At 45.4% G+C, this 16024-nt stretch overlaps 1 protein-coding gene across 1 annotated transcript in view; it reads right to left on the bottom strand.

The window, feature by feature from the left end:
- The window catches only part of LOC149345832 (uncharacterized), a 73872-nt gene extending 58303 nt beyond the window's left edge, over positions 1–15569 (bottom strand). Inside the window, exon 1 of the mRNA XM_089541207.1 lies at positions 15454–15569. Within this exon, the coding sequence (XP_089397333.1) occupies positions 15454–15569 (116 nt within the window). The remainder of the gene's footprint in view (positions 1–15453) is intronic.
- Between the last annotated feature and the right edge of the window lie 455 nt (positions 15570–16024).

Here is a 16024-nt window from a genome sequence, read left to right as displayed (position 1 = left end):
GCTGAGGTGTATCAGAGACAAGTCAGGCGTTAGGCAAAAATTTATAATATATCAAGAAAACCAGCCTCTCAAAGAGCTAAAAATATAGGGTATGTCAATTATTGCATTATTTCTTAAGAGCATTAATGGATGAAAAGAGATGGGGTTATTATAAACTTTAATGAAGTAATTTTTCTTAGTTTTTGGAATTTTGAGCATGACAGTAAAATATGGTTTATTGCGAGTTCATCTCCACATCTTTCACGAAGAGGTTTGTCTTGATTCGTCATTAGGAAGCTATGTGTCAGGTGTGTGTGTATGCGGTGACGACATAAAATTACTCCTATAAATCATTCCTTGTGTGTACAGTTCTTCCATTTCTCTAGGACAGACTTTACAAAATGCAGCTTGTTGCTTATTTCATTATCCTAAGTTGTCGGCTATTTAGCCTTCAAATTACTATTCATTAATTTCATGCCCTCTCTATGGGGCATGCTAACTTTCTTGATTTCATGGTTGTGAGCTTGTGCAACACATAAGTCGGCTCTTTCATTTCCATCCATCGGCATATGGCTCGGCACCAAGCAGAATTTTATCATATGCCCCTGTGTTTTTGCTTTTTCTGTGTTATGTATTGTTTCTTACCAACGGTTTGACTGCATTTATAGAGTTTAGTGCCGTGAGCAGGCTAAGCGAATTGTTGTAGATTACGCTGTTTTCAAAACTTATTTATTTTCCTGCTTACTGCTACACAGACAGCCTAACATTTGGCTGTAGAAATGGATTCACAGTTTGGCAGCCTTACTATCTTTTGAAAGTTTCCTTCTACTACCACGCTTCCGACAAAATCTGCCTTTTTGAGCCATCCGTGTAAAATTCTGTGTAATTTACATGTTTTTCTTGCAGTGCGAAGTATTTCTGTCATACGTGTTCGTGTGGTGTTTTTTTTTTCAGAAAGTGTGTTAATGTAAAGTCACATACAGTGGGAAGGCTGTACCTTGGGAGCAGAGAGTCGTGGCGTGAGGCGACGTTAGGAAGGGTATCCAGTAATCCTAAACTTTGACTACTATCTTAGAAGCGGAGAAGCAGAGGTCTGATTGACTGGGGTTTGTTGTTGAACAGTGTTCTGGAGGCGTACTTTGTAACTATGGAATAACAGACGTCTTTCGGCAGGGAACGGGTTTTCAGGACATATGCGCATGTGAGCATAGTTCTTCTTTCTGTAAAAGAGGGTTGATTAAGTTCGACATGGAGACTGTTTATGGGGGGTGTTCTATATGCGCCAGCTGAGAGATTTAAACCAAGGTTATGTACACGGTCCAGTCGTTTAAGGTATGATGGTCTCACATACCCACGCACTATGAACCCGTAATCTAGGCAGGATCAAACTAGGGCACGATAAATTTCCAAAAGGCGTGTCTTAATGGACCACATCGTTTTCGTGAAAGCACCTTAGGACATTTAAGGATCGGGCAGATTTCTTCTTGAGGTTGTTTATGTGTGGAAGGAATGTGAGCTTTTTAGCAAATGGCCAGAAATTTGTTTTGTTCGTTCACTGGCATTTCGGTTTCCATTTGCTTGTGGGTGGGATTGTTCTGTAGGCCTCGTTTCAGAGAGAACATTACGGCCACTGTTTTCAGAGGGGAGAACTGGAATCTGTTCCTGTCTGCTGTTGGGTCTGGGGCATCCCACCGCTGCCACCACTGTTGGGACTGGGTGTCCGAGCCAAGGAACGGTCGAGGCGACGGTGAGTAATAGGACGTTTATGTACAGTATGTACAAGGGCTTTTACATGATACAAGGGTCAAGAGCACCACGGGCAGGCACACAGAAGAAGGGCGGCCCCGGCGGCGAGCGTAGCTCCGGCGTGATGGCTCTTCTGCTGCCCGTCTGCTGCTCGGGTTCAGCGCGGCTCCGTTTTTATAGCCGCTGGTAACGGTTACGGCAGCCAGCCGTTCAAATCCTCCAATCACTGGCCACCGTTCAAATTAGACCAATGGTCGAGAGCCGGCGAGCGTCGGAGGAATTCGCACCGACGGAGAGGAGGAGAGGAGGAAGGGTCCGTGTCGGCGCCGCGGTGGCGGGATGAGTCACGCTGCATGTCGCGACTTGTCCGAGAAAGTCTGGGCCTGCTTTGAGCGCCGGCGGGCGCGCAGCGCTGGTTTAGACAGGCCCGCCAGCGTAATGTGGGCGTCGGCACTACACTGCCCAGGCCTCTAGTTCATATATTGTGTAGTGTAGCAGCCGCGCTCGCTCACTGTGGTGAACTGTGGTAGTGAAAGACGACGACGATCCTGAGGTGTGACGCTCGCTCGCAGCCCGAACGCTTGGCTTGCACCTTTGCTGAACGTTGCAAAGCGACCTAGGTTCTGCTCAGCCACAACCCCCTCCTACAATTGTTAATTGTACTGGTCTATCGCATGTTTATGTGTTGACTGTTGTGCAGGTGATAGTCAACATAAAGTGAGTACATATTTGATTTTGGGATTATTTGGGCGAAGGAATTCATTTTATTTTAAAGAGTGTAGTGCTTCATATACAGCCCTGTGGTACTCCATCTTCCTGAACAAAGTTCTCTGAACAGCGTCAACTGACGGGCTAGTTGGTTTTCCATGGTATTTTACCAGAGCAAGAAGTCGCGGACGGAGGAGCACAGAACAAAGTGAAAGCGGCGCAGAACTGCAACTTTATTTTCGAAAAACGGGAACCCCTGGCACATCTACCCTCTGAGCCATCGCCCACCAGGAAAAAACCTGGGAAATTAGAGCACATACCAATCAGCAGGATCAAACGGCACCAACAAAGAATCGAACTATGCAGGAAAACAGATAACCAGCCAACCCCAGATAGGTGAAAAAGGAAGCAGCGCGAAAAAGCTGCGCAAAGGAAGTTTTCCTCCTTTCTTTTCTATGTAAAAGAAACATAAAGCCACTAAAAAAACGCAACACAAAAATCGCGCACTTAACAGTGAGCAACAGGATGAGACAAAAGGCAATATGGAAGCACTAAGAACATGGAGGCGATGAAAAACACGATGCATATGAAAGCCAACAGGAACGCGGCTATACGAAAGTCGACAAGGATGACAATATGCATTAAGGGCCAAAAATGCACAAAATGCACCTGCAAGCAAGCAAGTCATTAAAAGCGAAAAAAGAGAGACGGAACGTTAAAAGCCGTAAAGGCAAACAACTCCAAAAAATAAACGCAACATAGGAGCAGTGACAGCCAACATTGAACAAAGTTGTACAATAAAATATCAGGGCAAGTGACAAGAAGTGACAATTGAGAAGCTAAACTTGAATACTACAGGGGGAAGACAATGAATAGAATGGCTTTTATGAACCATGGGTAAAGGAAGGTAACATCAAATCAAACCAGACAAGAACGCAATCTCCTTCTGTGAAAGTAAAAAGAGGGCTTACTAACAGATTCACTATTGAGATTTAAAACCTTGGCTGCTTCTATTATTTCGCGGTTAAGCTGATTGTGGAGTTTCTCTAGACGAGTTTCTCTGTGTTTCCTTGAAACACAGGGGTGCACTGTTCATGAGGCTCTAGTTGATCGTGCTTGCATTCCCTACAGTGGGCTGGGAGGTTCCTGAGTGAAGTTCCGGATAAGTCCCGTCTATGTTCCATTAGCCGTTCGTTGGGACGATGTACGCCTACTCACAAGTCAGAGGAACAGAATACACTACTCCCTCCTCGGCACATGACACTAGCAGTTCTCTGTGTCGTGTTGTGCAACCGGTGTCCTTTTTCGACACGACATTTACTCTCTGGCACAGCTTAGAAAGGCGGCGGGGGGCCGAAATAAGAACGTCACCATCTGCCGTTTTAGCTATTTTTTAAGGTTGTGGGAGATTTTGTGCATACATGGAATGACGGCTACCTTTTTGTTTTGCTGTCGCACTTCAGCTGAGGAGTTGGTTTCTCTACTCCTGGTGCTTCTTAACATCTTTTCCGCAACAGAGGTAAGAATGTGATGCGGGTACCTGAATGAGAGCCTGCATACTTGGGTCGCAAAACTACCCGCCATTTTATGCTCGCATTATTTAGTTAGGGCGCTATTGAAAGTAGACTGAACAATATTTCCCACCGGAAAGCATCCGTGTGTCTAAGGCTAATGAAGCTGTCCAGTCTGTTTTTAAGGGATGCTCTGGTGGTTCCTCTGTAGCCAAGATAAGAAGCACAGGAAAAAGATTATGACAGCAATTAAATCTAGTGAGGCTCTCTCGAGCAATAGAAAATAATAAGAATTCCTATCTAGAAATTTTCTTTACAGTAAAAACGCATAAAGTTGGGTACCCTCTGCGCGTTATATTTTTCGAGAAAAAGACCTGACAATTAGACGCTGCATTATTCTTACAAGAGAAGCTCACCTTGATTCCCACTAATAATCCTTTGCGAGGGAAAAATGCACAAAAGGTTGTGAATTTTCTCAGGGACAATCATAGCAAGGCTTTCAATTGTTCTCCATTGACGTTAAAGAATTATTTTATTCCATTCCTCAGGATCGTCTTATAAGATACGTACGCGACGCTATTGAATACTATTGAGCAGTAGCCTTTCCAAACGAGTGTGGCATCTCTGTTGAAGGCGTTTTGGAGTTAGCGATCGTGAGTGGTAGGGTTCATGTCTTGCTCAGAAGCACGTCACTTTTGTAGGGCATTGCGGTATTGCGCCTGTGCTCAGCGACCTTTAAATTGCCATGCACGACCGAGCGTTGAGTGACACCCTGAGCAGTCATGTGTTCTAACAGTTTTGAGATATGTACATAATTATCTGGCTCTTTTAGATTGCAGCAGCGTTGTTTTTTCATTCGAAGTGGGTCAAGTCTTGAGTGTCTTTGAGATGACCTTGCCACCTCTGGAATTAACGCACGAGATTCCCTGCCAATTGTTCCATTCGATTCCTCGAACTCAGACTTTTTTAGCGCCTGAGCACGTCTGCTGGGCTTCCAGCCAAGGGGGAACAAACCTATCCTGGCATATGAAAGCACACTGGAAGCTGGTAAAAAGAAATATTGTTCTGTCTACTTTCAATAACGCCCTAGCTGAATCATGCGAGCATAAAATGGAGAATAGTTTTGCGACCAATGTCTGCAGGCTGACTCATTCAAGCTACCCGCCCCCAATTCTTCTCTGTTGCGGAAAAGATGTTAAGAAGCACCAGGAGCAGAGGAACCAACGCTTCAGCTGAAGTGCGAAAGCAATATAAAAAGATAGCCGTTATTCCCTATATGCAAAAGATCTTCCACGACCTTAAAATATAGCTAAAAAGGCAGGTGTAGATGTTCTTTGCCAAGCTCTGCTAAGTCTGCGAAGCTCTGCAAAGATGGAAATCTCTGCTAAGTCGCCGAGTATCCCGAACCTCCAATATGCCTTTTAGAGGTCGGAGAAGAAAACAAGACAGTGTTGTCTATGTATGAAAGCCTCCATGACAGTAATTTCTAGGCGGACTAAATGGTATGTTGTCGAGCATGCCTTCTTAAAACCACACTGATGAATGTCAAGTAGGTCACGAGATTCAAGCACAAAGGTTGTTCGGATATTCAAAGGACTTTCAAAAGATTGATGCTTTTTGGGCTAGTTGGTTAAAGGAAGAAACAGCGCGACGAAACACGGACACACGTAGAAAAGACACACACACGAGCGCTCGTGTGTGTGTCTTTTCTACGTGTGTCCGTGTTTCGTTGCGCTGTTTCTTCCTTCAAATGCATTACCAACTAGCCCGGAACCTTGCTCTTCTAGTTGGTTAAACATGACTTCAGGAGTGTGGCTTTTTGGGCTTGCTGGTACATAGTTCCAATACACTGTAGCGCAGCAAAAGACGAGGACGCAAGAGACGAGAGACGAACACCACGAGCGCTATACTTCAGTGGCAGCGATTTTTCCTCTTGTATCCTCTCCCGTCCCTTCTTTATGCGTGCGCTGCCACTGAAGACATTCAAAAGATTTTGTGAGGCAGATGTTAAGAGCTGTCGGTCTATAACTACCAGGGGATGTTGGCTGCTTTCCAGGTTTCAGGAATTTTGATATTATGGCTTTCTTCCAAGCTTCCGGGTTTTTTCCTAGTTTCCAAATTTTGTTAAAAATTTCAAAAGTGCTTCAACAGAAGAATGAGAAAGATGTACTAGCATTTCGTAGTGTATGTCATCAGGGCCTGTAGCCGTATGCTTGCGGGCAAACCAAACCCTGTTTATTTCTTCGATTGTAATTGATGGGAACTGAGATAGCTGATTTCAAGCGTGAAATGCGCAAAGAAATAAGGGAACTGAAGGCTAGTCTAGAGCACATGAACAAAGATGTTGAGGACTTTCGTAGAGACTGTGCTGATCTGAAAAAAGAGAATGCCGCTCTGAAAGTGAAAAATGAGGAGCTGATCAAAGAACTTGAACAACTAAAAAAGATGGCAAATGAAAACTCGGTGCGGATCACCGCACAGGATCAGTACTCGAGGAAAAAAAACCTTGAGATTAAAGGCATTCCTGAGGACGAAAACAAAAATTTGGTTGATGTTCTTGGCAGGCTTGGTGACGCACTTGGCGAATCTATAACGCAAGAAGATGTTGAAATCTGCCACCGGGTGCCTGTGCGAAACACTGCCGCTGACCAGAAAGACGGCGACGACGATACTGTCGAAGAAAGGCCGCAGCAAAACACGAATAGAAACAGCAACATTGTAGTAGCATTCAACAACCGCGCTAAGCGCGATGCCATTCTTCAGAAAGCACGGAGAATTCGGTTTGGTGCAGATGAACTAGGTTTCTCAGAGAAACAGTCTGTCTTTGTTAATGAGCATCTGTGCCCAAAAATGAAAAAGTTGCTTGGGATGACAATTGGCAGGAAACGGGAGGTGGGCTGGCGTTACGCATGGGTAAAGAACGGCAGGGTTTACGCACGGAAAACGGAAACGTCCCGAGTTATCCGAATTGATTGTGAGTCCGACCTGGATAAGATGCGCAGCGCAACCGCCTCTCCCAATGCAACCGCCTCTCCCTGAGTGCCTACGGCCTGCTCTTTTGTACTTGTCTGATTATTTTTGATGGCTGCTCCTAACGATGTTACCTGTCCTTCTGGCAACAGTTATATCAGTGTTCTGCATTGCAACGCCCAAAGTGCGCGAAAGAAAAACGACGAACTGGTTATGCTTCTTGCCGAATTCCGTTTCAAGTTTCAAGTTATTATGGTTACCGAAACGTGGTATTCTTCTACAGCTGATGTTTTGAATCTCCCGGGATACGAGAGTTTTTTTCTGAACAGGTCCCACCGACGTGGTGGCGGTGTACTACAGCTGGTATCAAAACAGTTTGCATGTGCTGTACAGCCAGACTTTTCTGAACTTAATGCTGATTACGAGGTTATAACGACTCAAAGTGAAAATAAGTTGTTTGCTGTCATTTACCGACCACCTAATGGGAACATAAACCGGTATTTTAAGTTTTTAGAAACGCTCTTGAATTTCACAATTACAAATAAGCTGCAAATCATTATAGGTGGTGACTGTAACATTAATCTGTTGGGTAACACTGCTGCCTCGCGTGAATTTCAAATTTTGCTTACTTCTTTATCTTGTGGCAATGTTATAACAGAGCCAACACGAATCACCGATCATTCAGAGAGCCTTTTAGATGTATTTGTGACTAATAATATGAGTGACTGTGTTAAGTCGGGCCGAATAATTACGGGACTAAGTGATCACTTTCCTATATACATGATCTACAAATGTAATGCATTTATTAAGAGAAAGATTAGCCACTCCGATTCGTACACTGTCAGAGATATAAGTTCCAGGACCCTAGAGGTGTTTAGGAAGGAAATAAGCAGTTTAAACTGGAGTCCGGTTTTTGCGTGCAAAACTGCTCAGCAAGCATATGAAATATTTCTCTCATTATTTAAGTCATGTTATCACACATGTTTTAGGCTGAAAACCGTAAACAAATCTAAAAAGTTACGCAAGCCTTGGATGACAGATGAGTGCTTTAAAATGATTAAGAGAAAGGAACAACTATACGCAAAGTTCGTGAAGACAAGGAGCTTAGATGACCTCTCAGCTTTAAAAAAATACAGAAATTCTGTCACAACCACTTTGCGTAAAACAAAAAATGCGTATTTTGAAAACTTATTTAACAATTCAACTAGTCAGACTGATGTTCTATGGCGCGAACTTAACAAACTATTGAATACTGGCACACGTAACAATCAAGTACTTCAACTAACAGTAAATGCTAAAACACTAGAAGGGAAGGACCTAGCGGACGAGTTTAACAAATACTTTACAAATCTTTCCTCGGGAACACTTATACAAGACAGCGCTGAAATTAAAAAAATATTTAGGTGCACCCAATCCTAAATCTGCCTTTTTTGAACCGACTACTGATGAAGAAATTTACTCTACCTTTATGTCCTTAAAGAATAGTAAAGCCCGGGACATTGATGATCTTGAAATTAAACCCGTTAAATACGTCTTAGACCTGCTGACTCCAGCTCTTTGTCACATTTACAATACGTGTTTACATACTGGTACCTTTCCAGATATTATGCTGTGTGCAAGAGTAGGAGTGATATATAAATCAGGCGATCAAAATAACTTTTCAAATTATCGACCGATCTCAGTGTTACCCGTTTTTTCCAAAGGTCTAGAAAAAATAATATGCAAGCGAATTACCGGTTTCTGTGATAAGCACAAGCTTTTATCTCCACAGCAATTCGGGTTCCGTCGAGGTATGTCCACTGAATTAGCTTTGTTGACGCAGAAGGAATTAATACTTAGAGGGTTTGAAAATAACAAAATGACCCTAGGTATTCTGATCGATTTCTCGAAAGCATTCGACAGAATTGACCACAAAATCTTATCTACAAAGTTAGAGCATTATGGATTTCGAGGAGTTTCTGGTAACCTTCTCAAGTCATATTTAAACCACCGTAAACAATGCGTCGTGATTAACAAAGCTCACTCTTCCCTATTAAATGTCACTTCAGGTGTGCCGCAAGGCAGTATACTCGGACCGGTTTTATTTAATATTTACATAAATGATATAGTAAACACCAGCACACTTGCATCTTACATCATTTATGCAGACGACACAAGCATTTTTTTCCAGTCAGCCAGTATTGAAGAACTCACTGATTTCGCAAATGTTACACTTGAAAAATTCTCTCAATGGACTCAAATAAACAGTTTACAAATTAACGTTGCTAAAACAAGAGCCATATTATTTACTCCTGTACAGAAGGTTATCAGTCGGGATATCGACATAAAACTCGGTTCCGAACAAATAAAAGTCGTTAAAGAAATAAAAACATTGGGTGTGACGTTCAATCAACATCTAAACTGGAATGCCCACGTGGAACGCGTGGCGGGAAACCTGGCAAGAGCTTGTGGCGTACTGTGTAAGTTTAGAACGATGCTTCCGACTAAAATTAAGTTAATCCTTTATAATTCAATTTTCGCTCCCCATATTAACTACTGCAGTCTTGTATGGACGGACACAACTCAATCCAACCTTACCAAATTGATGCTATTACAAAAGAAAGCAATTCGTCATGTAGCAAATGCCTCATATGACGCCCATACAAGAGAACTTTTTGCTTCGTTTAATGTACTCCCTATACACCACATACATAAACTTAACCTCGTTATGAAGTACAAACACAGTATTCAAACTAACAACGAAGCTTTCCTCAACTTACGTAATTTACATCGACCTTTGGAAGTGCCCTACATATTCAGAAACAGAGAACACTGGTCTATACCTTCTTCCCGCACTAATCAGGGTCGGCACATGCTGCAGTACCACATGCCTACATATTTGAATTTCCTACAAAATAAAAATATAGATATACATAACCTTAGCAAATACAAGTGGCAGAAATACCTTATTCTTGAAGACATATGAGTTTAATTATGTTTTTCCGACACAAACTGCTTTTGTACTGCGGATGTATTGTATCTTCTTATCATCGTCTATTTTCCTGCTTCTATTATGTGAACTTGTGTACGCCCGATTATATTTGACCCTTTGGAGCTGCTGACGCGATTTTTTTGTTTTCCTGCTAGATATGTTTCTTTCATTTTCTGTGCGTTGAATTGTAATCTAAATATGTATAAATAGTCTGCGACGAGTTAACACAGATACATGTTCATTTCTCACATCAAAACTATTTCAGATATAGCACCTGTCTTACTGCACATTCCATTGCCTACTTTTTTTCTCGCTGGTTGTAAGTCCTACATGTGTATGTATATATATATGTGTGTATGTGTGTGTGTATATATATATGTAATAACGTGACAGTCTGTTGGCCTTGTCAGTTAGGGGTGGGAGCCTCGTCAAGCTACTGAGTTTGTGGCTTTTTGCTCCTACCCTAGCATTTCTTTTCTGTTGTTCAGGACAAAAATGCTGAATAAAGTTGATTGAAAGTTGATTGATCTATAGATTGGTACCCTCGTGCAACTACTTGTTGCAAGTGTTTGTTTTAGCTGTGTGTTTCTAGTTTAAAAATGGTTCTGTGTAATGTGGAGAGCTGGAAACAGTTGAGAAATGTTCGCCTAGGATGTCTGCGTGTTGCTCTATACTTATTTGTGTATCAGGGGTTGTAAGGAAAGGAATCGAGAGAGGGGAGAAGTGGCCGTTTAATTTACGCACTTTCTCAAACATTTTTTTTAATGTGATTGAACTGTTTATGGACGATATGTAGTTTTTTCAGGGCGCAACTTAAATGACTCCTCTGAATTTTTCTGTTTTCCATGTTGTGCAAGACTTTGAATAAGCGGTGTGATCTCCTTCACAGTTCGCGCAACACGGTGCCGCATCACATATCTCTGAAACATGTGAGACGCATTTCGCGCATGTTTTGTGGCCACGGCAAATCTGTGAGCCATGACCGTATCACTGGCAGTCGCAACACCATCGCGGGCTCGGGATGTAGTGCCTGATATTTATTACCAGCTAGACAACTTCTATTGCTTCGGGGAGCGTGCTTGAGTTGAAAGTGAGGACAAGAAATTTTGTTGTTGTTTTCTTTCCTGATTGGGATGTGGTAGACACTGATGAAATTTTGGGCCTTGAGATCATCCAGCATTTTATGTTCGCTTAGTCTGAGGAAGTCGGCTTCAGAGGATACCCCCAGGACTGTGTTTAGGGATCAGTGTGGACTTATTGACACTGGGGTTTCCCCAATTGACGCTATCGTCGATAGTTTGGAATGTTCGGCCCTGTCTTTAAGCTTCAGTACAAGGTCACCACTAGGCATTTTTTTTTAGCTTCTAACCCATGCCCAAGGCACTGGTCAGGCTTGTTGAATCCAAGAATGGGGATATTATTCGGGCAGCTATTTCAGTCTCTTCACTGCGCATAACCTATAATTTCGGGAAGTTTCATTTTGTTTCTTGAGGTACTCTGCTGTCACATCGCTCCGCACTCTTTTCTGAGGGTGATAGTTTTGTTGGGAATGAGGGGTCATGAAATATTTGTATTGTTCACCCATGGTGCCAGCCGCCCGCCACGGAGCCCAGCTACGAGACGAAACAGGAACTTGCGAACAAGTCCTGCTCACGCAAGCGGTACACCCTATGACCCAATATGACGCAACTCGGGGTAGTTGATCACACAAGGTTAACCCTAGCCGCCATGAAGGAAGAAAAGAAAAGAAAGAAGGGAGAAGGAGACAGGAAAGTTGCGAGAAATAAGATAGGAAGTGAAAGAAAGACGGGAGGATAGGAAAAGGCGACTGCCGATTTTCCCCCGTTCGGGTCAGGCCGAAGGTGCCGTCTGTGTGGTCGTTGCGCATGTGTTGTCGTCTTCGTCGCATGTGTTGTCGTCCTTGTCTCGAGCGCTACAGTTTTTCATCATGAGCAGCCAACTCGCCCTGGTCTACAGGAAGCCGGGGCCAAAGTGGTGTGTTGCCTCCGCCGAGGGGCCTTAAAGGTCCAAACGCTCAGCATCGGGTCAACCACCAGGATCCTCTTTTTCCTCGAACACAGCTGAGCCATGCACGGCTAAGCGCGGTTGCTCGGGTCAGTGGTGACTCTCTACTCGCCATCATCCCATTGCGAGGATTTCCCTGCGAATGCTCGGGAACCCGTGGTGTGGTAACGCACCAACATCTGCATGTATCAGGTCCCCCGCGGGGATTCAAAAAAGGATTTCTGCTACAGGTGTGGGGGATGCGGTGCCCGTCCATGGGCAACAAGGATGGTGTGATTTTTTACTTAATGATGCGAGTGCTCCTGATCAGCATTTGATGCTCGGAAATGGCTAGTTATTAGCGGTTTTTAGCACCATCATACGGTAAATACGCTAACTGCGGCAACTGCAGTCGCATGGAAAAAGAGTATATGCAACTACAGATATACAGGGATAGCTACGGCAACGCTTAACAGTATTGGCCGCAGGGGTTTTCTAGAGACGCTAAATCTGGCATTACTGCGACGCACAAGGCTGGCGTGGCACATGCAGTTTTGCGAAAGCTTCGACTATTTTCTTGAGACACAAAATACACCTGATGGTGCTCTTGAAAGCGCTCAATTCAGTCGGACGTGTATTCCTGCAAACTCCGCCGTTTAATGTTATTTTTTAGCAAGCTAGCAGTAGTTGCGTTTGTAGCGAAACAGCTGTAATGTGCAGGAGGAGCTCGGAGGAGTGTCGCGCCAGCTGTAGCCAATGGGAAGAAAGCGTCGCGCCAGCTACCGCCGAGTGCAGAGAGGGTGTGAAGGTGGAGAGCGAGGAACGCGGTTGCATGCGCATGCACTTGCCAGAAGGAAGAGGCGAATTATGTAGTTGCCGTAGCAAAGTGCAGTGCAGTGAACGGCAAAACATGGATAAAGGTTTTCCTTCGACAGATTCTGAAGCTGACCAGCAACGCAAAAGAATAGAGTGCCGACTTGAGTCAACCTGTCGAGTTGATAATTCGAAACGGCAAGACGCTGCAGAACGGCGACCACAGCCTAATGGTGTCTTCGACTGGTCGCTCCCACGATCCGGTTCGGATTTGGCAACGTGAGAGCCGCTCTAGCTCCGAGCGCACAGCCAGACCGGTCAAGCCGAATGGTCAGCAAGTTTTCAGAGCGAAAGCGCAAGAAGGAGGGAAAGGACCTAACTTCCGGAATCGCCACACCGCAGTGGCGCTGCCGCTGCGGCTGGTGTCAACGGCAGCAATCACACAGTCTGCATCGCCCACGCCGCCGTCGCCGCTGAACCTGTATCGCTGCCCCAACAGTTCGTCTCCGGCTCGCGTCGAAAGAAAAAAAAATTAGTGTCCCGTTGTACAACTCTGGATATGCCGCGGCAGCCCCCAGATGTGACAGCAACACAGACGGCGTACCCAGCTTAATGATTCGTCTGCTTTTCGACATTTCCCCTCACAGAGCCACACAGCAGGGACGTTTAAAGCGCCAAAACTTGCTTCTACGGATGCGTAAGAATGCCTCGCCAGACCGGTCGTGATGTGCCCTGGCTACCCTGGCTTCGCATCCGTCTCCGCGAAACGGCGGAAGTGGCTCTGTCACGTGAACACATCTCGGGGCCGCTCCGACTTTTTTCTCGGAGCGCCTCAGAGCGCTCTGAGCTGGAGGCGGGCGCTCTGAAAGAACCAGCCGAATGTAGTCAGAGCGCTTGATTTCGACCAGCCGAACGTGCGGCTGCATCTCAGAGCGCTCTAGAGCGATCTGAAACGACCAGTCGAAGACACCATAACTTTGCAAGACGGGAGGTGGAAACATGAAGAACGAGAAAGAAGAGGCGACTGATGAAGTCACCGCAGGAATGTGCAGTCGAGCGCCTCTACAAGTGGCTTCAAAGACCGCCGAACAAATTGAAGAGTGACTGGAATCGCAAAAGGAAAGCTGAGGAACGACTGCAAAACATTTCGGCGCAAGTCAAATTTCGAAGCTTATAAAAAGAGCAACAAGGGTAAACAAGGCTAAAGAAGAGAAAACGTGTTAGTGCACTTTTTGCCCCATGAAATTCAGAACACTCAAGAAAATTCTCTGTATCAGTACCTGTATCTGGATCCGTCAAAAATGCGTACTCTACACAAGCCTTGGTGGATGGAGCAAGTCACATCTCAACACCTGCCCTCCGCTTCTCTCGGCCCCAACCTCTCCGGAGACAAGACTCGGCATGAAAAAAAATAAAGCCGTTAGATCACCACGCGAGGACTTCTACCGTGTGGTACCAGCATCACCTGGTGGCCTTGAGCTCTGAGTAGATGTCTTGCTTCTGAGGTTACGCCTTCGTGTCGCCCTCAGTCCTGCGGCTGCCCGGACGTGGCCGGCACAGTGCCTTGCCCCCTTCGGCGACTTTGGCTTCTTCTGTCGGCGAGGTAGACACCAGGCATCGGCTATGAACCTGCCCCTATCTGCGCGCCTTCTGACAGAAACACGTCCTCTGATGCGGATCACCACGATGACTTGGCGGATGCAGAAGTCCGGATCTTGCCGCACCACCACACACTGCTGGGCTTCCTTCGGGAATCATGACTTTATCTGTGACTTTTTTGTGTCGCAAGGGAAGGTGTCCCAATAAAAGAATAGTTATAAGGCCTTTGTTGGCGCTGAATGAATTTTATTGCTCCGAAGTCAGAGTTCACTGAAAAATTACGTTATCACGATACGTGTTCTTCTTGTGTAAAGTAGTAGTGCAGTTTTGTTAAGCGCAGTACGAAATGAAATGAGAATACGTGACTGGCAAAGGAAATTGCCAATTGATATCTCAAGCTATCGGCCTGCGGTCGGCAAAAATAAAAAGAAACACAGTGCGGAAAGCGCAGCAGAGGGGAGCGATAGCGAGGGAGGACAAGAGCTGCGCAAACTATTTGGAGAAGGTGAAACTGCAGGCGCCTCTTATGAACGAGTGTCCAGGCACTGTGCGAAGCGAAGTATATCTGTGCGCGATACCAGTGCATATATTTACCAGCAAACGTAAGAACACTGTATCTACAAGTTCGCCCGCAACGCCGCGTCCTGTCACTAAGTTGTCGCGTGCACTCCAAAATGCATGTGTAAACATGAATTTGGCCTTTCGTTGTGCTACATTAAACCTGGCAATGAACAGAACCCAATAGTGCCAGCGGCCTGGTGGGTAGCGCGCTCGGCTTCCAAATGAAAGCCCACGTTTCGATCGCCATCTGTTTTTTCTTATGACATTTGTTGCACCGGTACGCGCCTCCCGCTGTCGGAATGGTTGCACCCTACTGGGCGATTTGTTACCGGACTAATAGTAAAACCCTGTTCACTCTCTCTCGTAGAAGGATGGTTGAGGCAAATCAGTTGTCCCCGTCATCCAGTTTTTGACCCATTTTCGCTTGGCGTGTAACGCCTGATTGACAAATTGTTTGCTACTTTCAGTATTGGTGGGTGTTGGCGGCCGCACATTCTGTGGAATTGGTTTTAAGGGCTGAGACTGTTATAACGAGGACGCCGTCTTGCCGAAAAATGCTCTTCTGGCGCAAAATGGCCCCCAGGCGCGTACCTCTGGGCCGCTTCCTGTTCCTCGATGATCCTCACGAGCATGGGCAGCGCACTCGCCAGGTGGCGGACGTCGCGTGTCGCATGTTGCACCGATGCCACGCTGTCCGACGTGTACATCTGGGGGCATCGGCTGGCCCAACGCTGCCTCCTGGACCGCCTACGGCAAATTGTTCTCCAGCTGTGAACAAAAGGCAACAGTTGTGTCGCTCCATAGCCTTTCCGGTAAACAGAGTCTTTCCATTGTCCGCCCACTGATAACCCGCTACCAGTTCGAAGTATAATAAGGGAGTAATTACTCATTGACGTCCACCTGAGCGCAGCCATGCGGCTACAAAGGAAAGCTATACAGCTTTCTCAGAAGGTTCGTAGTTAAAGAGAAATTCGTCCTGGTCCGGGGTTCGAACCCGGGACCACCGCTTCACCGCAGCAGTCGCTCTACCGTGGTCCCGGGTTCGAACACCGGACCAAGACGAATTTCTCTTTAACTACGAAGTTTCTGAGAAAGCTGTATAGCTTTCCTTTGTAGCCGTATGGCTGCACTCAGGTGGACTTCAGTGAGTAATTACTCCCTT

This window comes from Amblyomma mixtum, chromosome 4 (genome assembly GCF_055824585.1).
Source record: "Amblyomma mixtum isolate Tamu chromosome 4, ASM5582458v1, whole genome shotgun sequence".
Classification (NCBI taxonomy): domain Eukaryota; kingdom Metazoa; phylum Arthropoda; class Arachnida; order Ixodida; family Ixodidae; genus Amblyomma; species Amblyomma mixtum.
Note: the sequence above shows the minus strand (reverse complement) of the source record. Positions and strands in the feature narration are given on the sequence as shown.